The sequence below is a fragment of the Carassius auratus genome, chromosome 38 (genome assembly GCF_003368295.1).
Source record: "Carassius auratus strain Wakin chromosome 38, ASM336829v1, whole genome shotgun sequence".
Taxonomy (NCBI): Eukaryota; Metazoa; Chordata; class Actinopteri; order Cypriniformes; family Cyprinidae; genus Carassius; species Carassius auratus.
The window spans coordinates 22887250-22912480 of NC_039280.1; the positions used below are offsets into that span (position 1 = coordinate 22887250).

At 36.4% G+C, this 25231-nt stretch overlaps 1 protein-coding gene across 22 annotated transcripts in view; it reads left to right on the forward strand.

Annotated features, from left to right (window-relative positions):
- LOC113057418 (plectin) overlaps positions 1-25231 on the forward strand; it is a 90552-nt gene that overhangs the window by 50855 nt on the left and 14466 nt on the right. For 6 of the 22 annotated variants that reach the window (XM_026224798.1, XM_026224812.1, XM_026224820.1 and 3 more), the window contains 32 exons: positions 4797-4858; positions 6860-6874; positions 8024-8113; positions 8702-8737; positions 9649-9726; positions 10052-10144; positions 11897-12063; positions 13978-14093; positions 14584-14690; positions 14787-14906; positions 15150-15245; positions 15374-15501; positions 16432-16525; positions 16644-16798; positions 17348-17684; positions 17876-17956; positions 18115-18276; positions 18399-18503; positions 18875-18970; positions 19121-19246; positions 19359-19511; positions 19828-19982; positions 20199-20325; positions 20927-21110; positions 21434-21466; positions 22414-22571; positions 22754-22932; positions 23181-23319; positions 23430-23786; positions 23883-23966; positions 24046-24150; positions 24311-24409. In XM_026224798.1, coding sequence (XP_026080583.1) covers positions 4797-4858; positions 6860-6874; positions 8024-8113; positions 8702-8737; positions 9649-9726; positions 10052-10144; positions 11897-12063; positions 13978-14093; positions 14584-14690; positions 14787-14906; positions 15150-15245; positions 15374-15501; positions 16432-16525; positions 16644-16798; positions 17348-17684; positions 17876-17956; positions 18115-18276; positions 18399-18503; positions 18875-18970; positions 19121-19246; positions 19359-19511; positions 19828-19982; positions 20199-20325; positions 20927-21110; positions 21434-21466; positions 22414-22571; positions 22754-22932; positions 23181-23319; positions 23430-23786; positions 23883-23966; positions 24046-24150; positions 24311-24409 — 4037 coding nt within the window. Of the gene's footprint in view, positions 1-1843; positions 2236-4796; positions 4859-6859; positions 6875-8023; positions 8114-8701; positions 8738-9648; positions 9727-10051; positions 10145-11896; positions 12064-13977; positions 14094-14583; positions 14691-14786; positions 14907-15149; positions 15246-15373; positions 15502-16431; positions 16526-16643; positions 16799-17347; positions 17685-17875; positions 17957-18114; positions 18277-18398; positions 18504-18874; positions 18971-19120; positions 19247-19358; positions 19512-19827; positions 19983-20198; positions 20326-20926; positions 21111-21433; positions 21467-22413; positions 22572-22753; positions 22933-23180; positions 23320-23429; positions 23787-23882; positions 23967-24045; positions 24151-24310; positions 24410-25231 lie in introns of those variants that run through there. The other 16 variants (XM_026224799.1, XM_026224813.1, XM_026224821.1 and 13 more) reach the window with 10 other exon arrangements.

Sequence of the window (25231 nt, forward strand, 5' to 3'; positions counted from 1 at the left end):
ACAAATTCTTTTCAATTGGCTCTAAAATACTTTAATTAAAAAAGGTTCATAGGTCTAAAGGTTTCCTGAATGTTTAGTAGTTATTTAACGTATAAAGGCCATGTAAGGCAAGGTAAAATATTTTTACGGTTACAAATTTTAGTAATTGCACTAAATATGTATCTTACATTTTATTGATCTCTAACTAAATGTTCATATAGTCATTACACTGATAAAATTCAAATTCTCACAAACCTTAAATATACAGTAATAGTTTTTTTTATTTATTACAAGTGGAACACAAGAAAAGTATTGACAACTTGAGATTCAGTTCAGTGGGTCAGATGTCAGTTTAGTAAAAACCTCTGACAGACAGTGAGTTCATTCATCAAAATGAATCCGACAGATAACGTGGAAGTTTGTGAATGATTCATTTAAATATCTGACTCTGAAGATTTTAATCAGACTGCACAGATCTCATTGTTTTTTCCTGTGTGCAGATCTGTCTTTACCTTTCTTTTTTTTTCTCATCTGATTTTCATTGCGCAGCTGTAAACGGAATAAAACACTGTTAGTGGCTTTTGCTAGCGCTGTCTCCAATCAGAAATGTGACAGCAGCAAGTCTTCCAGCTCAAGCCCAAACAGGCGACGGCCCCAAGCTGCAATACAAAGAATCCTACATACAGTACCTGCTATCTGCTTGCCATCCTGTCCACGATAGAGAGAGATGGATAGTCTTTGAAGTTAGGGAGATCCAGTCACACATGTGCACTCAGGAATACTATGACTACTCTCACTCCTTCCAGTGGTCTCAAATATTCAGACACACACACTTCAAGAGACTAGTTATTCACATCTTGAAGGTCATTTTGTTCATCTGATAAAATAGTCTGTTGTTTGGGGCAAGAGAGATCGATAGAGATACATTTACTGCAAGCACACACGCACATGGGTTCACTTGTGTTCAGCCTTATTTTTGTCCGTCTGCGGTGACTTTGGCAGGACTTCATGAAATAATGTCTTTGTTGTGTCTATCTACATCAATCAAAGAACAGCAGCAACTCCTGACACTGAAAATCTGAACCTCCTACTTGAGACTACAAGAGCCTTTCTGTGTGACTCCTGAAATTAGTCACATTTTCCCTCATGAGTGGGATTTCCTTGTTGGTGGAACACCAAATCCTTCCTCCCACCCCAAACAGATGGAATACCCAGATGGAAACAGACCCTAGTTCTGATATTTCTCCCTGGTGCTTTAGATGGTGGCTCATTTCTATTGCATGCTACCAGATTAGCTTCTACAGTAAAACAAGTTGCTCATTCTATAGTATGTAAAGTTTTTATGCTAACCAGCCACAGGACCATGGCAAAGTCAAAAAGTTGGTAGGGTTCTATTCCTACTTTGTCACATGGAGTAACTCCACCCATAATGCAATGTTATTGGTTCAAAGTTCTGTATATTTACCCTCAAATATGTTCTGATTGATGGCAGTTTGGTCACTTTGTGGTGACATTTTGCTTTCAGTGTGGACAGACGAATTACTTAGGACACGTGTTAGTGTGGTTTGTGCCGTGTTCAGACTTATTTTCAGTGGTCACATTCCCAGGACAGCTGCTTCCCTTGTTACAGGGTATTTGCAGATGTGAGCTGCGGTGATAGTTAACCATTTTCAAAGTATGTGAAAAATGTGTGGCTTTGAGTAGAAGTAATACCTATATTTAAAAAATATTATTGTTGTGGTTTTCATTTTTTACTGACTTTCTCATTGTTCATGTACACCATCAACATTTGGTCTGCCACAAAGTTTTTTTTTTAGTTTTTTTTTTTTTTTTTTGCTGTGTGTGCGTTTTCACACTTTTTCCAACCACAAAATTAGAGAACCCCCTTCAAAATGAGAGCTACCTTTGAATTTATAGCCTAAAGGCAGGTATTTATCAAGAAGTGGGAAAAAATAAGAAAGCGGTAGAGAGGGGAACAGAACTCGAGGGGAAGAAAAGGGAGGGCGAAAAGAGCTGGCTTGGAACACACCCACTCGCCTGCATGGATCTTCTCTTTTGCTTTCTGAAACAGCAGACCGGGTGAAAAGAAACCATTCAGGTGGTTGAAACTGTGGTTTTGCAGCAAGAACAGAAGTACAGGAATGGCTGTATATCAAGGTTACAGAACATACTCCACAGACAGTGTTGGCAGTGACGCTGTCTTCACGGATGAAGGTTATTACCAGGGGATGCTGAGGGCCATGGATGAAAGAAAAGGTACAGAGGAAATTCTCAGTTTGAATACTTAATATTAGCTATTAGACATTAAATCTATTTTTATATCCTATTTAATCTTTCTACAATATTTATTAATAAGTTCTTAAGTATGATGTAAATTATACATTATTAAGGTGTCTTTTTTGGATTTAGATTTTTTTTTATGTTGCTTAATTTTTGTATTTTTTGGCACATATTTTGGGCTTCTTTTGTTATGTTCTGCAATCAGTTATGCAGTCAAGATATCATTCTGCATCATAATTGGCCCTTTCTGGACAGGTGAAATGAATTTGTAAACTTCCAACCAATAATAAGAAGTTTAATATGTCAACTGGAAGTTTTGGGGCTTCAAAGGGAGGGTCCATTGCAAAGGCGGATCCCAAATCTGGGTTGTTGTCTAGTGTGCACATGCATGGCATGTCGGAAAAGAGGTCATGGTTTGGGTACAGCACAGCTCAAACATTGTAAATGTTCTAGATTTTTAACTATAATTTACACTGACACATTGCTTCATGTACTAAAACTCTGTTCCCTCAAGCTATGCGTTCCTATGCTATGCTTTGGTTTGGTTCTGTGGCATGGAACATTAGCTAGGTTTTTATGGTGGCCCAAGATATGCTGATAGGCGTTACCTTTTCATTATGAGGCTGCACAGGTCTGTTGATGTTTTGCTTGGAATTTTAAGTGCCCCTTTTATCCGGCCTTTGACCTGTGCAACCATTCAGGTAGTTTAGAGCTGTTCTGAGATCGGCTTTCTGATTGAAATCATTACTGTGACTTAAAGAGACGCTCAGTAAACAGATGCATCATCTTGTCGTTTCATGTCTCCACATGCTTCTGAATTTTGTGTTAGAAAATGATCTGTGTTTATGTGTTTTATGCTGCTTGCTATGTAAAACTGCAATATAAGATTGCCCAGTTCTTAGCTGACTAGATAAATGTTTGTCGTTTCATAAAATACTTCATACAATGAGTCACTACGCTGTCACAGGAATTGGTTTTCATGACAGCACGAGGTTTAAGAAACAGGAAGTGATGTGGTGGTGATGCCGACTGGCGTGGCTGCCATGGCAACCGAATGACAGAACAACAACATGCATCCAGTTCCCTGCAGTTGTTTTGTTAAAACCAGCTTTCCTGCATCTTAGCTCAATGTTTTGATGAAATGGTGATGAAAACGGAACTTTGCAGGCCTTATCACAAGTTTGAGATTTGTCATGTTTGCTGGTCATCAGAAATCTCTTCAGGCTTAGTGGTTCATCTTGTGATGAGGTGTTCTTCTCCAAGTGTTCTTTAACTACAGCTCCACTTGAATTCTCATCAATTCTCTTTCATGCTAGCTCAAGTGTGCTATCATCTCAAAGTCAGAATGGGACCTGAAAGTGCCATTATACTGAATTTCTTGAATCACTCTCTTATATTAGTTGTTTTACATTTTACGAGTTCATTGTAAATCCCACTAAGTTCAGGTAGTAGTACTTCTGGAACACTGCACTCCTTTAGCACGCCTTTAAGCGAGTTTCCACATAAATGTTTGATGCCATTGTTGATGGTAATTCAAGATGAACGTAAAGGTAAATGTGGAACAATTGAAAGCTTCTGAACAAATTGAGGAGCAAATGCAACAGTAAAACTGTGCCAGTAAAGGAGTCAGTCATGTTTTTTTTTCAGAAGCATCAAGATTCAAGTCATCTTTCTTTTTTCGTCATTAGGGATTCTCTGGTTTAGTCATGAAGACCTGCAAATATCTGAACTCAAGTGAAGAAAATAGACGCACAAACTAAGAACTGAAAAACTTTCAAATTAAGTAGTCACTTAACTACAGTGTAAAGAGCTTAAGTCAGTTCACCTGTGGAATGTTTTCTAGGTGCTCAGATGAGTAGATAGATAGTAGATAAATATGCACAGGATGTTCATAAAATGAGCCCGCACAATTTTGGGTCATGATAAATACCATTGAGAAGACATTTTAATTAGACATTTTAATTATGCTTCATAACGTATACTGTTGTTTAAAATATTGGGTTGGTACAATATTTTTATGCATTTGAAGGGCTCACCAAGGCTGCCTTGATTTAATCAAAATACAGTAAAAATAGTATTATTGTAATATATTATTAACATTCAAAATAACTGCTTTTTATACTAATATATTTTAAAATGTTATTTTTTCCTGTGATGCAAAGATGAATTTTATCAGCAATCGTTACTCACATGATCATTCAGAAATCATTCTAATATGCTAATTTGCTGCTAAATAAACATTCCTTATTATTATCAATGTTGAACGCGGCTGAAAATTTCTGTTAAAACCATGATTTAAAAAAGTCTATTTAAAGCATCCTTTGTGAATAAAAGTAAAAGTATTAGTTTAAAATAAAAGATCAAATGCAAATATTTTGATCAAAGCAAATATGATGAAAAACTTATGCTAATTCCAAAGATAACTATAGGTTTGTTCAGAAGTTTCCATTAGTATGTTGTATTACATTTACTGGTTTCCAGTGCATCTCTCTGATTTGATTTAATTTAACTAAAAATTGTCTTTTTGTGTTCTACAGATGAACGAGATCGAGTACAGAAAAAGACCTTCACAAAATGGGTGAACAAGCATCTGATGAAGGTATTATCCTTCACACAAATAGAGGGAATTCAAAGTATACACAGTTATTCTATGTTTTCACACATTCAAAGAGAGTCATGCATTCAGTATATTTGTTTTGCCCTTCACCGATTGCCACTTTGTCAATCTATTATCTCACAGACTTGTTTTGTAGAAGACTTGTGCAGTATCTACAAATGACCGTGGTGACAGCCGCTTGATTGGAAACTCTTAGCACACTGCACAGAGAACATAGTTATTTGTCTGTCATTACAGGGAAAATAACAGTTTCTGACGCTTTAAGTGTGAAAATGATAGGAGTGTGTGTGAGAGAGAATGGGAAGAACAGACATTAGTTTAGTTTGTTTGTCTATATCTGAAAACATATGGTGAGTGTGTGTAACTGCTACTGCTGTGGAGTAGCTGAATAATCATCCTGTACACACCCAGTACACCGCACTGCTGAAAGGTGCTGTTTATTTATTTATGAGTGTGTGAGGATGAGTCATCAACATCTGGCCTCATTTTATATCCCCAAAGAAACAGATTGTTTTCTTGGTACCGCTTGGATTTCATCCAACAGTCTGGCCCACAGGCACCGCTTTTCACAAACAGTTGTGCCAGTTTGAAAAGAAAGTGTTTCAAAATGTGGTACGAAACTCCACCCCAAAATCTACAATCTTTAGATTTAAAATTGGTAAAACAACGGTTTACCCTCCCCACACACAAAAAAAGAAAGCAACAAAAGTGATGCTGCAGTTTACTGTGATACTGCAGTTTACTGCAGTTTACTGAGATGTTATGTTAAACTCCATCCTAAACTATAAAAAAAAACACTTTTTAAAATCTTTAATACTTATTTTAGATTCAGCTTTTACGAGCTTATTCATTGAAATGCTGCTAAAACAATATTTGTGTTTTTACTGTTATATTCTTTTAATTCACACTGCATGACTGCAGTGAAGTCAAGGCAAAGGTGTGAATATATATATATATATATATATATATATATATATATATATATATATATATAATATTGAATATAAAATCCTGATGTTCTCCTTGGCTGCTTTTGTTATCCAACCTAAAGAAAATGAAAAAAAAAAAAAAAAAACACAAGAATATGTAACTTATCAAGGATATAGGTAGAAAGTATTTCACTCTTGCACGTGTACAAATATCTTTTTAAAATCTAAAGGATCTTTACATTTACTTTGATATTTATCAGACTTTACTTTTTTTTTTAAGTTTTATTATCAAAATAAATTGAATTAATAAATTAATATGACATTACAACGTACTTATTTCAGTTTTGCATTTTTTCTTCTTTTTTTTATAAGCAGAGCTTTTCTTTTAAAGCTCTGTTAGTTTTTGGATTGTGTTAGACTGATTTTCCTTCCTCCGAGGAGATGAAGGGTTTATTCAGTGGAGTCAGAGGCTTTGCTGTGGGTTGTTTGTGTGCTGTAAGGAAATCCTTCTCATCTGGATGCAGCTGTTTGGGATGGAAACCTGAACGCCAGCAAAGCCTTACCGTCTCTCCTTTCAAACTGGGCACAGAGAGGATCAGCCTTAAAGATTAAAAAGATTTATTAAGAACGAGTTGCCAAAATGATGGTTTCAGCAGATGTGTCAGTGATGTTTCATTGCTATTTTTGACTTATTTAAATTAAATACAAAAACAATTTAGTATTGATGCTTTGCTCCAAGTGTGCCATGCTCTGTCATATTTGATTTGTTGCTTCATGTTTGAATATTAAAACTGAACAAGTATATTAATAATGGTTTCTGTTATCAGTAGACTTGTTTAAAGATTTGATGCAATGAACAAAATATTTAAAGGATATATTCACCCCTAATACAAACTGTATGTGTCGCCTGTGTTCATTTCACTGTTATACAGTATCTCACTGTCTCTCTCACTGTCTTTCTGTCATAGCGTTCTCATTGTATATCCCATCTGTTCCAACCTTTCTCTTTTTAATCTCTCCATGTTCCATCCTTTCCTCCATCTTTCTCTGTCAGCACTGGAAGGCAGAGGTAGGTGGTGTCTGTGATCACACCTTTGCAGATTGACTTCTGTTATTACCTGCATGGGTTTCACATGCACTGTATGGAGCTTCCTACATCTGCACCTAGAGCTAACATACACATTCTCCTGACTTCCTTGCATGAAATGCAGTTTTCTAACACTTAAGATGTGTTAACACCTGGTTCTGTGTCTCCTTTAGTAGTTTCTATGTTTACTGTTTTAGCCCCTAGCTATTTTCCTTTGTCAACAGGAAACAGAGTATCATTAGATAAATTGGCCCACAAACTAATGTATGGTTTTAATTGCACAGAACCAACTAACTTCACTTTTCTGAAACATTTTTTGTAATTATTAAAATCCCATAGTGGTTTTGAATAAATCTGTGATGTTAATTCTCATGTTTAAAACTGCTCTGTGTATGCTTTTTTATTTTAATTTTTTATTTTTGGTGAGGAAAGCCATTTCAAATTACATTTGCCTATAATTTCCACAGCAAAACTGCTCTGTTTGTAGGTTCAATGCTTACAAAACAGGATTTTTTGGGTTTCAGAACCCTTTTTTTGTAGGGAATCTCTGTTTTAGTCACTAAGACTGTAAATATCTGAACTCAAGTGAAGAAAATGGATGCACAACAAACTTAAAAAATTTGCAAAAAGTCAGATGGGCATTATAAAATAACAACAACAAAAAACTAGTTAACGTATTTAACTAGGTAGATAAAATATGGACATAAATTATTTTAAATACACTACCATTCAATCATGTAAAAAGATCATTATGCTTCCAAGGCTGCATTTAATTTCGAGAAATATTATTACAGTTTAAAATAACTGTTTTCCATTTTCAAATATTTTATTCCTGTGATGGCAAATCTGTTTTAGTAGCCATTTCTCCAGTCATCAGTGTCATCATTCTAATATGCTGATTTGGGGCTCAAGAAACATTTCTTATTATTATTATTAATGTTTAATGCTTAATGTTTTCATGGAACCGTCAATCATTTTAATGAATATAAAGTTCAAAAGAACAGCTTTGATTTAATCTATTATACTCAATTATTGCAAAGAACTGTGGTATTAAATAGCATAATATTATCTTAAACATGTAGTCTTCCACAGTTTTCATAATTAGTAATGATGATTTCCTATCTTATTCAGGCCCAGCGACACATCACAGACCTGTACGAGGATCTCAGAGATGGACACAGCCTCATCTCGCTGCTGGAGGTGCTGTCTGGAGAGACATTGGTAAGTTCATGCTAATTTGGGATCGGATTTTCCATCCACAACCCAATTCAAAACCTAGTTCCAAACATCGATCTGAAATTCTGCTTTTGCAAGGCTCACTCTCACTACCTGGATCTGCTCTTTTAATATAAGCCCCTCCTCTTCCTATGTCCTCCTTTGCTTTATAGACCTTATAGTTTGTGTTAAATAATTTTCCCCTTGAAATCTGCATCTGATTGGATAGGTATGTAGTTTAACACCCTTAAAGTCGTGTCCCTCAGATTTGTTTTGCATGCGTCAGTGGTTGACACGTGGCATTCAGATCTGTATGAGCAGTGGAGGAAACCACACATACAGAAATGTTTTGGTAGAAACGAATGTCTCCTTACATTTCCCCATCCTTATGACTTCTGCTGTGACTGTGTCTCTTTTGCATTGCGTCTCACTTTTTTAACACATTAACAATCTGACATTTTCTGCCTCAGTTTCAACTCTGCATCGGTTTGACCCTCTTGACCATTCCTTTTTCAACTTCCTGTTTGCTCACCTCTGCCCTGACCTTGACCCCTTTGCCTTTGCTTTTATCTTGCGATGCTCTTGCTGTGGTAGCCGAGGGAGCGAGACGTTGGCAGGAATTCGCGGTTGGTGAGTTGGGTCTGAAAATTTCCGGCTCGCCTCCCCGGTAAGGGGCGTGGCATGTGTCACTGCCAGGGGAAATGTGTTGTGCATGATGTCACTTCCTTTGTCATGTCGCTTGTTCACAGTGCTGTCCTCCCCCCACGTCCACGAAAATATTCAATTTAAAATGTAAATAGATTATGCTACTATTTGACTAAGAAAAATCAGGGTGGATATTCAAATGTTTGCGATGACAGAATATACTGCATTCACTGTCCAGGGAATCATTAACCACAGGCTTTCAGGAATTTGACATAATGTATGTCAGTTTAGTATTCAACATTCTTTTTAGTTATGCATTGATTCATGTCTTCTCATGTTTGCAGACATGAGATCCTTTGAAATCCTAAGTGACATCATGCACTGCATGCCAGTAAGAGCCTGGCTCATAGGACAGCTTAGCTTTTGATTGGCTATTAATTGTGATGACTGATTGTCAATTATCATTGCATGTTCTTTTTGTGTGCTGATGCATTTTGTCCACATTTTGACATAGTGGTGTATTTGGATTCAGGTAATGGATTATAGTTAATGAAATTGGGAGATATCTGTGCAAAGAATAGTCAAATAAAGAAATAGTGAATTTGTTCTGTTACTGGCCATAATAATTTTTTACATTTCCTGTGTAGGTTGATATCAGAAATGTCCAATTAAATGTCCATTTTTTTTCTATGCATTTTAAAAGTGCGTAGCAGTTTTTACTGTACAATAAAATGTTTGGATGTTCTTTTTCACCTTCTGGTCTCGTTTTGTGTATTTTTTCAAAATGGACGAGACATTATTATAATATTTCTGTATTGGGGCATCCCTACTTTAGTCAGTGTTGTGTTTGCTTAGTTAATGCAATTATATAATTTTTATTTTATTTTATTTTTCAGCCCAGAGAGAAGGGTCGCATGCGCTTTCACAAACTACAGAATGTACAGATCGCACTGGACTTCCTCAGACACAGACAGGTACAGTGAACCAAACACCTCATTAGCCATTATTTCATTTATTTATTGATTTTACTATTTAGCATTAGGGATATAATACAAAATAAATAGAAAAATATTAATAATAATAGCTATATTTTAATTAAAAATATGAAAGCCTATTATTGCATTATTGATCATGAGGTGATGTTTAGAAAAGTCATTATTTTTGTTTGTTTGTTTTATATTCCATTCCATTTCCCTCTTGCAGTATCTTTTTAGACCCACAGGGTGTCTGTGGACTCCTGGATGAAAACCCTGGTCTTATAAGATTTCACTGGTTAACACAGATCTCATTGTTTGACAGGTGAAACTGGTAAACATAAGAAATGACGACATTGCAGATGGAAATCCAAAACTGACCCTTGGGCTGATATGGACCATCATCCTTCACTTCCAGGTCTGGTGTAGCACTGGTTGTGCTTTACTTGCTCTGAGCAGTCACATTCTAATGAGTTCTTTATATGCTACATTTTGTTTTGCTTCACAGATTTTCGTTTCCCTTTTCACTGTTTCTACATGTCACAAGTCTCTCAACTACCTGTTACTATTGCTGTAACAACACAGTCATCTGTGCTGACTTGTGACAGGGTTTAATGTATCATCTGGCATCAGTGATATAGAGATCACTTTTCATAATTTTACCAAATATAAATCTCAGGCCACCCACAAAAAAACAACACCCTCAGAACAGAACTAGAATTTGTTGTATTTTCACACATGACCTCATGTTAATTTGTGCACAAACTTGATTTTCATTCATAAGAAAAAAGTCAGACAAAACCTGTTTCAATTGTCTCTGGACTGCTGCACAATGTTTTGTCTCACGAGGAGACTGGAGCACATTTTTGTACTTTTTTTTTCTGGGAAATAAAAACCGAAGCCTGCGTCTTTGATGTCATGGTTAGGCCTGTGGGGGATTATGGGCTGAGATGGGGTACATTTCGGTTGGTGACTCACATCTTCCCTTCAGGGAGTTTTTGGTTGTGGGAATGCATCTTAATTGTTTTCTTTTCCTTATTACTATTATTATTTTTTAAAGTGCTTATCTTGGCACAACAGATTTACAAAAAAATTGTCATTTTAAAAAAGCTTGCTGTACAGAACTTTAGGGCGACTTAAAAAATGTCTAATGTTATTTATCTGGACAGACATATTAAATAAACTTAGTTAAACAAATAGTTATGAATTCATATAGAGTAAAGCTTGTAATACAATCAAAATATACCAGAATTGGTCGCAGCAATGCAGAATTAGCTTAACGTTATGCACTCTGCAGAAGTTGTTGTGTTTGGCACCAGATCTCAATTTTTTATTCTTTATTCTTACAATAACTTTGTAACAATTTGAAGTTTGAATTGTTGAACTTATAGTCATCACAAGAAATATTATTAAAATAGAGACAGAAAGGAATTTTGCCTTGAAAAGGACCTTAAATGCTCTTGTAAAGCTATGCTGCAAGGATGAGTCACTGTGTACATCCTTAATGTAAGGATTTTGAGGTTTAGATCATCCAGACTTCCCTATAAAATACCCATTATAAGAGGGAACTTGATTTTAGCCGTTGAGCGGTTATTACCCAATGGAGAATCCTGATGATGAGTCACCAGAGAAACAAACGCATGCAAAATCACAGGCCAAAATTTGAACAATCCTCTTATTTTCTGTGAATCTTATGATCACTGCTTACCACAATGATTGTCCATAGTATCTTGGCAACAGTGAGGGTATTTTAGGCTTTCTTTCTTTCTTTCTTTCTTTCTTTCTTTTTTTGATGAAACTTAAATTATGAAATGCTATAACATTTTCCATGAGCATTACAGGATTGCATTTTATTATTGGAAAAGCAACAAACTATACATTTTACTGAACAGAGTGCAAACTTTGTACCCTTTGTGTATATGTTTGTAGAGAACCATTCAAAGCATTTGACACTATCAGCAGAATACTAATACTAATACAGAGTATGCTTATTGAAACCATATTTGCATTGATTCCGTTTCATTTTATGCCTTATTTTAGTTTACTATGAAACTTGTAGTTATAATTTATTGAGTATATATATCATTAGTCTGCTAGTTTATTTCTTTATATAATAATACATATCATAATACATTGCTGACTGTTTCACTATCTTCCTTGGCTCCGTCAGATTTCTGATATCCAGGTGAACGGTCAGTCAGATGACATGACCGCCAAGGAGAAGCTGCTCTTGTGGTCTCAGCGGATGGTGGAGGGCTACCAAGGCCTGCGGTGCGATAACTTCACCACCAGCTGGAAAGATGGCAAGCTCTTCAACGCCATCATCCATAAACACAAGTAAAAACTTCTTTTAAATAGGGAAAATGGTTGTTGGAACACATTCTCGTGACACATTAATCAATGGTCCTCATGTAAAAGAGACAGAATTTGTTTTTTTTTTAAGTTTATTTCTTAATCTTGGCATCTGAGAAGTGAGAAATAGTTGACACACCCTTGTATCTCCGGGCTGTTTATGAAGCTCATCTCCAGACTTGCTGGCTGCATTTGCAGTGTCAGTCACAGATCCCTTCTGCCCCTTGACGGGTCTATAATTTTAGTACTAAACCCTGGCTTTTAACAAGTTATGTTTGACAGGAACTGTGATCTGTCATGCCATACTTAAATGTAGGCTGACCTGTTTGAAAACTCAAGAGCACAACAATTTGTTGTCATACATGCAGACTTCATACAAATACCTCTCAACCGCAACAAATTCACCTGGGTTGGCATCAGATTTAGCAGGATTAAGTCCAAGTATGCTCGAATTGGCACTTATGAAAAAAGTTGGAAACCTGAAGCCTTTAATAAGGGCGTGTTGAATCTGAATGGATCCCCAGAGGGTGTGCTTTTATCATTCAGCGTGCAGCTGCATAGCTCAGGTTCACCCTACTCTATCACACACAGAGGACTCTTGAGATTTGAGCAAACAGAAAGCAGTTCGTCTTCCCACTTGCTTGCAAATTGGTGAAGTGTGAGTGTGTGAAAGCCATTGCAACAGTAGCGGTAACAGAAGACCTAGTCGAAGCTCTCAGTCGAAGCTTGATGCGTGACAATTTGGAGGCCGGTTTCTCTGAGGACTGAGACTGGAACTTGCTTCTCACTGGACAACAATACCCGCCTGGACCCTCTGTAAATGACTCAAAGAATGGGAATTTAATTGATTTAATTCAACAAAATGTTCAGTCTCAAGAAGAAGCTACGCTCAAGGAAGAGTCGCAGTTCGTTGTCCAGCCATGGATCTGTTTGTGAACTGGAGGACCGGGTGGTCATGTTGTGTGAAGATGTGCCATCAGAGACTTCATTCGATTCGGGCCAGGGGTCCATCAGCCCTGGTGCCTGCTCTAGTGGTGGATCCCAGAGCGGAGATCTTGAACATGGCATGGAGCAAAGGCTCTCCACCCTAAGTAGAGATGGGTTTTCTTACAGAAACGTGTTCGTCTCAGATGCCGAGCTTCCCTGGGGCCAACCGTGCTACCTGCTCACACAGACAGTCAATAAATCGTATGAATGCTTTGTTTCGTTAAAAACATAATTGAAAAAACAAGCAAAGCAATTCTGCCTTTCTCATTGTAGCTTTTGCAATTTCACGGACTTATTTTATTTATTTAGTTTAGTTGTTATTTGCCATAAAATGTAGTTGTACTTCAGGTTTTCATGTAGTTAACAGGCTGCTTGTGCGTGCACGAAGTGTTTTACCTTAATTGTTTTGCAATGATTGCTGTTGAGTGAGTACTTAGTCACATAAGACAGGCTTAAATCCTTTGAAGAGATACAGTATCAATCTTGCCAGATACTGCCACAGATGTTTACACAGCCTCCAGGTTTGTCCTAACAATGAGTTAAAATATAAGATCTGCAAGTGTGCGTCAAAATGAAATCTTAGGTAAAATATCCATTTTAAAGGCTCACAGTTCATGTCATAGGACTTTTTGTTTGCTACATGGAAATTATTTATTTCAACAAAGCAGATAATCAAATGCAAAATAATTAACCAAATGAGCAGTATCTGTTAAAAATTTAATTAAAAGCAGGCAGAATATAATTGATGCATGGTGTATTTTTATGTAATCAATGCATTGAAATGTTTAAAGTGTGGATTTTTTTTTTTTCATTTATGATTGTTACTGATTCTTCCATTGTTCCTTTCTAGAGTTATATTCCTGTCATTCTCCACCTCTAACTGCATTCTGTGTCTCCTTTCTTTTGCTTTAGGCCAAATTTGATTGACATGAATAAGGTGTACAGACAAACCAACCTGGAGAATCTGGAGCAGGCCTTCACCGTAGCAGAGAGAGACATGGGCGTCACACGCCTGCTGGATCCTGAAGGTAAACAGGCAGAAAACACTAATAGTAGATCTTAGGGGTCCTAGAGGATTTAAGGGGCTTTTAAATGATTGTTTATGCCTGTGTAACAGTGGTTTCTAATAGTTTTCCAATAGTGCTTCTACTTTTATGATGTTGAGTAATTTTTACTAATGTTCAAAAGTTAGGGGTTAGTCAAATTTTTACTTAGATTATTTTTTTTGTAATTTAATGATTTTTAATCAATAACGATGCATGCAACTGATCAAAAGTGACAGTTAATACATTTATAATGTTACAAAAAATAATCTTTAAATATATGGTGTTCTTTTTAACTTTTTTATTCAACAAATAATCCAACAAAAACTGATTTCCACAAAAATATTAAGCAGCACAACTGCTTTTGACGTTGTTAAAAGAAATCATCATACTAAAATGATTTCTAAAAGTGATCATGCGATTTATTTACCTACCTTTGTACATTGTGATAATAGTTAGTTTTTCTTTTCTGCAGATGTAGACGTGCCACACCCAGACGAGAAGTCCATCATCACGTATGTGTCCTCTTTGTATGATGTCATGCCAAGAGTTCCTGACGTTCGTGATGGAGTCAAGGCCAATGTGGGTGTTTGAAAATATAAGTATTTTTTATACAGGCATCATAGGACATTGAGATGGTCAGTATTCATTGAAATGCATTTTTAATGATGTGTACAGGAGTTGGAGTTGCGCTGGCAGGAATATTACGAGCTGGTGACCATGTTACTGCAGTGGATCAGACATCACATTCTCGTGTTTGAGGAACGCAAGTTCCCCTCCAGCTATGAGGAAATTGAGGTTAGTCCCACGATCCATGGTTTAATGATCATGCATATTTACGTATGTAATTATGATATGGTACAGTAATTTACTTTTATTGTTTACAAGCTAGAAGTAATTATAAAATGTAAAAAAAAAAAAAAAAAAAAGCTATAATGTCATTATTTTGTGGTCACAGATGCAAGTGTTTTTAAGTATAAGAAAAACATTCAAACTATAAAAAAAGAAAGTGATATGACCATTTCTTTTTTATTTTTGTAGGTTCTCTGGCGTCAGTTTCTGAAGTTTAAAGAGTCTGAACTACCAGCCAAGGAAACTGACAAAAATCGCACCAAGCTCATTTACAAGTCTTTCGAGGTAAATCAAATTCGCTATAGTAATTGTCTTTTAAACAAGTGTGTAGTACAATCCTTTTGGGTTTTTGAGTTTTCTTAACATGGTTTGACCAAGATTTGACTTTATGCACGTGGTTTGTTTGGCACCAGGGAGCTGTGCAGGCGGGTCAAATCAAGGTTCCCCCCAGCTACCACCCCATCGATGTGGAGAAGGAGTGGGGCCGCCTGCACATAGCCATTCTGGAACGAGAGAAACAGTTGCGCTCAGAGTTTGAACGGTGAGAAATCTGTGGATTAACTTCTTTTTTGCGGAACTCCTCATGAATTTGTTGTTTGTTTAATGACTCATTTGAATTATCTGAACTATTTACAAGATGATTTTGCAGTAATGATAATAGTAATATGGGTCAAAAAGTATCAAGCTAATGAATTAAAAAGTATGATACCATTGTGGTCAGATTTGACTAATGTTTTGAATTGAATCTAAACAAACAGTTTTAGTCACCTCATTTCAGTTATGTTTCAAGAAAAAATAAAGATCTACAGATTAAACTGACTTGCCCTAAAAAGAAACATCAACCATTCTAATGGATAATATCTTGAACAATAATATTATTCTAATGAATAAACAACTGTGAAACACGTTAATGTGTTATTTTCAGCTTTTAATATAATTTAATATTTTATTTGAATGATTATTCCCTTCTGTTTTTTTGTTTCAAATGCATTAACCTTACATCACAACTTCTAGTTGTTCAGATGAATTTTTCATAAATAGCATTTCTCACAAGCAAACAGGGCGTCACTTTCAAAAAATATTTGTCACAAGACAGCCTTGCAACCTCTCTGCAATCTTTTTAAGAGCCTGAACTGTAACAGAAGCACTTCTTAACATCAATAGCCAATTCAATGTGCCTCTGCTCCGGAGAAAAAGAAAAAAAAAACTCTCTATACTGGGATTCAGCATTATTAGAATTACTAGTCATGGCTTTTATGAATGACAGCCATGGTCTGGAGTACCTGCTCCGTGAGAGGAGGGTGTGAGTGCCTTTTTTCTAGTGGATTCTAAATGCCTGTAAAGTCTGAACATTGTCTATTTTAGTTTGGCCTTTGTCCACTCATTATATTCTTAATATTTCATGGCGGTTTTGCTTGTATTGAATTATGCAGAGCGTGTAAGAGTATTTGTGTGTCTGTTACATGTACAGGCTGGAGCGTTTGCAGAGAATAGTCAGTAAAGTGCAAATGGAGTCAGGTTTGTGCGAGGAACAGCTTAACCAGGTGGAAACACTGTTACAGACGGTGAGATATAAATCCTATTCCTTTTATTCCATTTAATTCCTTTATTTGAATCCAAAGACTTTAAAGAAGAAAAACCTGTAGCAAGTAGCATTATAATAAACCTTTGCTTTTATTCCAGGACATACGTTTGCTGAGTGCGGGAAAGCCCATCCAGCATGCATCTGATATAGAGACAGATCTGAACAAGGCTGAAAACATGATCCGATACCTTTTCAACGATGTTCAACTACTCAAAGATGGACGCCATCTACAGGCAGAACAGATGTACAGGCGGTCAGTATAATATTTTACTGTCATACCCTTGAGAAATTCAGCAACATCTACATACTGTATATTATTGTAATAGGAATTCTTTACCATTTTTCATTTAATCATTCATATTTAACTTTTTAAAAATAGGGCAACTTGATTTCTTGAAATGTTTACAATTTTAAAGAAATTAAAATAAATAAATAATTAAAATAAATAAATAATAATAATTCCTTGCCTTGAGTTGTGATATGGTATCTTCTGAAAAGCTGTTTATTACTTATTAAATAGCCATTAAATATGTAGAAATAAATAAATAAAATAAATAATATCTAAGAAAGCTGCTTTAAGAATATATATATATATATATATATATATATATATATATATATATATATATATATATATATATATATATATATATATATATATATATATATATATATATGTATATACGATATGTATTAAATGGCAATTAAACAACAATTAATCTTATATTATCTATAATAAATGATTTCTCATCACTTCATCTATGCAATTGCATCAGTAACTGTCCTCTCTTTGTTCTCTCAGGGTGTACCGTCTCCATGAGCGTCTGGTTAACCTGCGCAGTGAGTTTAATCTGCGTCTGAAGTCAGGTGTGACAGTGTCGCAGATACCCATGACCCAGATCTCCCATGTCCAAACGTTACAGCAGTCTCCCCAGCGCCTAAGACCTGAGCTTGACGAAGTCACTCTCAAGTACATTCAGGACCTCTTGTCTTGGGTGGAGGACAACCAGAGACGCATTGATGGGGCAGAGTGGGGCGAAGATCTGCCCTCTGTGGAGTCTCAGCTCGGTAGCCAGCGTGGTCTTCATCAGTCCATTGAGGAGTTCAAATGCAAGATTGACCGTGCACGGGCTGATGAGGTAATTCAATGCATAAAAATTTTAAATTTTACATCTTTGTAGTAGATATTGTGTTCCCTTTTTACAGGTTTTACAGGTTTTTGCTACTGTCTATCTAAAATTTGTATATATGAATCTTATTTGCATGTGAAATATGAAAAATAGATGAAAAGCTAACATCACAAAACCAACCTAATTTTTCCCCCTTTCAGAATCAGTTGACTCAGTCAGTCAGTAAGGAAGCCTATCGAGAATACTTGGGCAAACTGGACCTTCAGTACGCCAAACTGCTGGTATGCTCTTCAATGTAAAACTAAAACACACTGATCCCTTTGTTGAATCTTAATCATGGATCTTAAAATGTCTTCACAGCAAATTCATAATGTACATAACCTTCTAAAACAGAATTTGCCAATTTATTAGTTGGTTAATTCTCCTTGTTCCATCTCAGAATGCGTCCAAGTCACGGCTGCGTCGTTTAGATCAGCTGCACGCTTTTGTTGTAGCTGCCACTAAAGAGCTGATGTGGCTGAATGAGAAAGAAGAGGAGGAAGTGAACTACGACTGGAGCGACCGAAACTCCAACATGACTGCCAAGAAAGATACCTATTCTGTAAGACCCCCAAGACATCTGAACATGATACGACCTGCACTAAAATTGCTCCTTTTTAATGCTATGATGCCATTTTAATTTCATTTGACTCTAACGGTCAATGCTCCTGTGATATCTTGTAGGGTTTGATGCGAGATCTTGAACAGAGAGAGAAGAGAGTGAACAATGTCCAGATGACTGGAGACAAACTGCTAAAAGAGGACCATCCCGCCAGGAAAACTGTGGAGGTACAAAATTGTACATTTAATCATTTATTAGTTGTTTCTCTAAAGCAAAATACTAAAATGAGTCTTTGATTTATGCGAGTCATGTAATTATAGAGCTGATAAAAAAGCTACATAATGTGAGTAATGAATGTTTATGTATCTAATTTAATAAAAAAGTGTATTTAACTTGTTTCTGCAGAATCTTTAATATTTTAATCCGTTTGTGCTTGTAAAGTGTCTGTGTTTTACGTTTTTTAAGGTTCTGTAACATTCTTTTTTCCGAGCTTCAATTATCTTTTCAATCCCAGATTTTCATTGTAGTGTCAATGTGAATATTTTAGCATTTCAGAAGAATTCGTGTGTTTTAATGGTTGTAATCTGTTCCTCTGTAGGCTTTCACTGCAGCTCTCCAGACTCAGTGGAGCTGGATCCTTCAGCTGTGCTGCTGCATTGAGACTCATCTGAAAGAAAACACATCTTACTTCCAGGTACATACATTAATACGACTTAATGCTTGTATAGATTCTGGATGACAATCGAGAAACCATGGAGAAAGGCAAACAGGTCTTCAGTTCGATCAAAATGAACTTCAGCTCAATTATCTTGATATCCTAAACATTTTTTTTTCTTTTCTACAGTTCTTCTCAGATGTTAAAGAGGCTGGAGAGAGGATGAAGAAGATGGAGGACATGATGAAGAAGAAATATGTGTGTGAGCGCTCTATCACGGTCACACGCTTGGAGGATCTGCTACAGGATGCAATGGTGGGTGTGAATATGAGTGGGATTTTACAAAGCAGTATATATATTAGATTAGATTGTGTGTGTGTGTGTGTGTGTGTATGTATATATTTATATATGTCTCTCTGGTCTTCAGGAGGAAAAAGAACAGCTGAACGAATTCAAGACACACCTGGAGGGTCTCAACCGGAGAGCCAAGACCATTATCCAGCTGAAGCCGAGGAACACCGCTTACCCTGTCAAAGGCAAACTACCCGTTCAGGCTGTCTGTGACTTCAAACAAATGGAGGTAAACACTCTGTCGCTTGTTTTCTTGTGTGCATTGGTAATAAAAGAAGCTGAATTAATCCTGGGGGTAATATTAAGGAGACACCAACAATATTTTTATTTGCCTTGCTATATCACAGTCCTGATTTAAAAAAATGGAGTCGCATGTGATTTCCATATTAAATTATAATTAAGTATGAATATCTTGTTATTACAGAGGCTAAGCAATCAGCCTCACCCAATAAGTTGTCTTGCTATTAGTAACTGCACTTATCGAACACAAAATGTAATCCATATTAATCACTACAGAATTAACATCCTTCATCCTTTTGACCCAGATCACAGTACACAAAGGAGACGAGTGTGTCCTGGTGAACAACTCCCAACCGTACAAGTGGAAAGTGCGAAACTCGAGTGGAAATGAGGCCACGGTACCGTCCATCTGTTTTATCATCCCTCCCACCAACAAAGAGGCCATGGACATCAGTTCTGGGTAAGACCGTACAGCCTGATACAAGTGCAGAAGTCTAGTCCCAGTCGACCTCCCTTTCTTCAGTTAGCAGCGAATTCATAAAATTCCTCATACTCCTTTTTCCTTTGACTTTTGACTCGAGATGTGTGGTTTCAGCAAATGTTGTAGTATAAAGCGAATCCTTCTGATCAGCATTTGGCTTTGCCATCTTATCTTTAATTCTGTTTTGAACCACAGGTTAGACGCGAGTCTGCAGAGGCTGATGGTCCTTTGGCAAAAGCTGCATGTAGATATGAAGAGTCTGCTGTCCTGGCAATACCTCATGCGAGATATCCTGCTTATCAACTCCTGGAATTTAATCATGGTATCTAACACATGCACACCCCTTTTTCAGTATTTAAAGACTTTCAAATTCTTAGTACGAAATACTAGAACTCGCAAGCACTAGTATAAAAAAAATAAATATATAAATTATGGAAATTATTACAATAAAATTCCATGCCTAAAATCAGATCTTTAAAAAAAAAAATCTATTGTAAATTCAGGCATCACAATATTATAATGATATAAGAATCAAATATAATTTTCATAATATTTCACAATATTACTGTTTTTCTTATATTTTGATCAAACAAATGCAGCCTTGGTGAGCATAAGAGACTTCTTTCAAAAACATAAAAAAATTGTACGGACTCTGAACTTTTAAACAGTAGTTCATTTGAGAATGCACAATTAAATATTTAGTATCGGCCAATATATATTTAGTTTGCTGTCAGAAATAAAAGCTCTAATATTGTCCAATAATTGATATTATATTGATATATCATACATCACTTTAAAGAACGCATTATTATGCATTATTTCATTGCATGCAGAGGCATATGAATGATGTGAAAAATTACAAAATAAACAAACACTCATGAATATTAATTAGGTGACATATTCTATTCTCTGATTTTCTTTAGTTTAGGACTTTGAGAGTCGAGGAATATCGACTCACCCTGAAGAAACTGGAGGAGCACTATCAGGCCTTCATGCGTGACAGTCAGGATTCTGAGCTCTTCGGTGCTGATGATCGCTTGCAAGCCGAAAACAGTTACAGCAAAGCCACTCAACACTATGATAAGTTGCTACGCTCTGTTGAACAAGGTAGGTGTCAGGTTGGGGTGGTGGGTTTGTTTATATGTATAGAAACCATTCATCGCTTTCACTGTTCATCAAGTAAATGGGGATTGCACACAGACAAAGCTGTCTTGGCACAAGAAACAACCAAGAAACACTGTTGTTTTAAGGTGTAGCCCTGAGCACAGCTGCAGATTTTTCTGCATGCTTGATCCAACACAAAGGCATTACGGAATTTCAAGAGCTTTGCTATTCTGCTGGATCAAGTGTTTTTAGGACAGCACACTTTGAAAATTCTGGATAGAACCTTCCGTCCACCTCACATTATGACTGCAAGACTTATTTTTCAGAACCTGTTGCCATCCAAAAGGGAATCGCACCGGGTAAAGATCACAGTGTGGATTTCTTTATTAATAAACATTTTGCTTTCATCCCCATTGACTCCAATGTGTTGCTAATGGAGCAGTGTGTGTTGCTGTTTCTAAGCATGTCTTTTCACTTGTGTGATGACATTTACACATCATTGAGATTTTCATCACTATTTGACATTTTGAAATGTACTGTACGTACTTAAAATTGTGCAAATTAACTGATTTACTTTAAGCCTTGAGATATTCTCTACACAAGCACCTGAATGTAAATGCTTCTAACTATGTCAGCTTGATTTCATGTGAAAACATACTTTACTGTTTAAAGGTTTGGTGTCGATTTTTGAAATAAATTAAAATAAATTCAGAAAGGATGCATTAAATTCATCAAAATTAGCAGTAAAGTGTTATAATGTAATAAAAGGTTTCTATTTCAGATAAAGACAGCTCCTTTGAACTTTCCATTCATCACAGAATCCTGAAAAAATGGATTCGTGGTTTTCACAGATTTCATCTGTTTTTAAGCAGCACATTTCTTTTCACTTTTTATAATTAGAAGAAATATTTTATTAGGTACCAAATCAGCATATTACACTGATTTCTAACGCATCATTTGACACTGAAGACTGAACACATGAATAAAAAACATTTAAAAATATATTAAAATCAGAAACAGTTCCCTTGAAATATAGGGGAACTAGTAAATAGGTTTACCATTACCGTATTACCGTTTTTTTTTTTTACTGTATTTCTAATCAAATAAATGAAGCCTTGCTGAGCATACAATATATTAACAATTCTGACTGACCCCAAACATCTGAACAGTAGTGTGCCTATATTGTAGATACAACATCGATCTATTATGACTGATGAGACCTAGAAGTCTGTGTGTTGTTTTGATATTGAATTGTATTTTAGGATGAGTTTGAGCTGCTTGAACACTAAGTATTTTAATTATCCAGGGGAACAGGATGAGTCCGTGTGCAAGAGTTACATCACCCAAATAAAGGACCTGAGACTGAGACTAGAAGGCTGTGAGAGCCGCACGGTGAACCGCCTCAGACAGCTGATGGACAAGGAGCCTCTCAAAGCCTGTGCACAGAGAGCCACTGAACAGAAGGTCTACAGAAACACTGCATTAAATATATATCATATCTGTTTGAACATGATATCATTGAATTGGCTCTTTTTGGTTGAAGAAATACCTTTAAATAAAGAGCCAGCACAAGTCAACTGCAGTCATTTGAAATCCTAATATATATTATTTCATGCATATTTGTTTATTCCCACTTCATCCTACAGAAACTGCAGGCTGAGTTGGAGGGTATAAAGAAAGACCTGGATAAGATGGTGGAGAAGAGTGAAGTAGTGCTGGCCACATCTCAGCAGTCCAGTTCTGCCCCTGTCCTGCGCTCAGAAATAGACATCACCCAGAAAAAGATGGAGCATGTCTACAGTCTTTCCTCTCTGTATCTTGACAAGTGAGACTCAAGTCTTTTCTATTTGAATCCATTATAAAAAAAAAAAGATTAAATCCTAAAGCAGAATCTCAGCCGCCATTACAGTCTTCATTTTTAAACAAGTTTTCATAAATCACTGGTGCTCAAGAAACATTTCTTATTGTTATCAATGTTGATACATTGATCATACATTTTTGTGGAAACCTTTTATTGTTGTTTTCTCTTTTCTATATAAAATAAAGCGTATTCTACTTCTTTTGTCCACAAAGGCTGAAGACCATTGATATAGTAATCCGCAGCACACAAGGAGCTGAAGACATTCTCAACAAGTATGAAAACCAACTGCGTGATGTAAACAAAGTTCCTGTTAATGAGAAAGACATTGAGGCCAACAAAACACAGATCCAGGTGCATTCTCCCTCCCACACACAAAAAAAAACATGCAAGATTTTTTTTTTTTTTTTTTGTGGTTACCAATAGGAATTTGAATGAAACATGACTTCTTTTCTTAACCCTAGAAACTGCACTCGGAGGCAAACAGCAAGCAAGCCACGTTTGACCGGCTGGAAGAGGAGCTTCAGAGGGCTACAGCGGTGAATGATCGGATGTCTCAGTTGTACAGTGAGCGGGACATAGAGCTAGAGCACTACAGACAGCTGGTGGGCAGCCTGAAGGATCGCTGGCAGGCTGTGTTTGCTCAGATTGAGCTAAGGCAGCGAGAACTTGACCTTCTCAACAGGCAGATGCAGGCCTACAAACAGAGCTATGAGTGGCTTATCCGCTGGATAGCAGATGCCAAGCAAAGGCAGGACAAACTTCATGCTGTCCCTATAGGTGACAGCAAAGCCCTTCAAGAGCAGCTGAACAAGGAGAAGGTAATTATATTTCTATTTATCTGTCTTTCTGTATATATGACATAGAGGGTTCTGATTCGTTTTCACTTCTCAATGTCATGTCCATTAACTGTACAGAAACTGCTTGAAGAGATTGAAAAGAACAAGGACAAGGTGGATGAGTGCCAGAAATATGCTAGAGCATACATTGACGCCATAAAGGTGTGTTACTGTCGCTTAGCATGTTTATTTAATGAGTTATGATTTATGAGTTGCAGTCTGACTGAATGTTCTCATCCAGGATTATGAGCTTCAGCTGGTGATGTATAAAGCTTCGGTGGAGCCCATCGCTTCTCCTCTGAAGAAAACGAAAATGGAGTCTGCATCTGATGACATAATACAAGAGGTACCTTTGATTTGTGATATCCATACGTTTTTGAATCTCATTCTGCTAAATGCATTAATTTACATACTGTATGTTTAACTTAGAGTGTTGTACTTGGGCTTTAATTTCTTGATTGTGTTTCGTATTTGATATGCCAAGTAACTTCAACAACATCTTTCAGTATGTGACTTTGAGAACACGCTACAGTGAGCTGATGACTCTTTCGAGTCAGTATATTAAATTCATCACTGAGACACAGCGCCGCCTAGAGGATGAGGAGGTAAGTGTCAAAACCTAAAGTCTGTTAGTAGTCTAGCACTAACTTTAACTCACTAACTTAACCCTGAGTAGTTCAGTTTATGAATATATGGACATCTGAAATATGTTTTCATTTCACTGTACAAAGCATAAGAGACACAGTAAAAAAAAAAAAATCTCAAGTTATTAAAGTGTAACAGATCAAGATGCTCACAGGTCTGATAATGCTAGTGGTGCAGCACATCACATTTTTTTTCACAATGTATGTCTTTCATTATCGGTTTACTATTATGGAGGTGTTTTAAAAAAAAAAAATCTATTACAGTGAGCTTTCAGTTAGTATAGGTATCTTTTAGCCTGAAGCAAACACAAAATATTCTCATCCAGAGAATAAATGTTAATGTATGATGCAACAAACCAGGGATGCCTGATTTTTTCCCTCTAGTTTAATTTCCTGGTTCTATCTGTTGCTTTTGTAAATAGAAAGCAGTATTCTTATCCATCGTTACTTTGTCCTCTGATTGTTGATTTTCCCTCTAAGTATGCTTCAGCTTGACTGTCACTCCTTCCTCTGCAGTGTTGGGTATAGTTACTTTGGAAAGTAGTTAGTTAGGTTACAACGTTACCATCAATTAAAAGTAATCAGTTATGATACAGCGTTACCTATTCATAAAAGTAACGCGTTAGAGTACTCATGCGTTACCAAAAATTAAAAGCCGTTTGCAGCGGCTCACACATGACAGACACAGCCCCCGGCCCCTTTAAATGCACCTAGAAGTCGTGACTCCCGACAATGAATAACGTCAGACATCCGACTAAATTAACACTGCAGGATAACAATAAC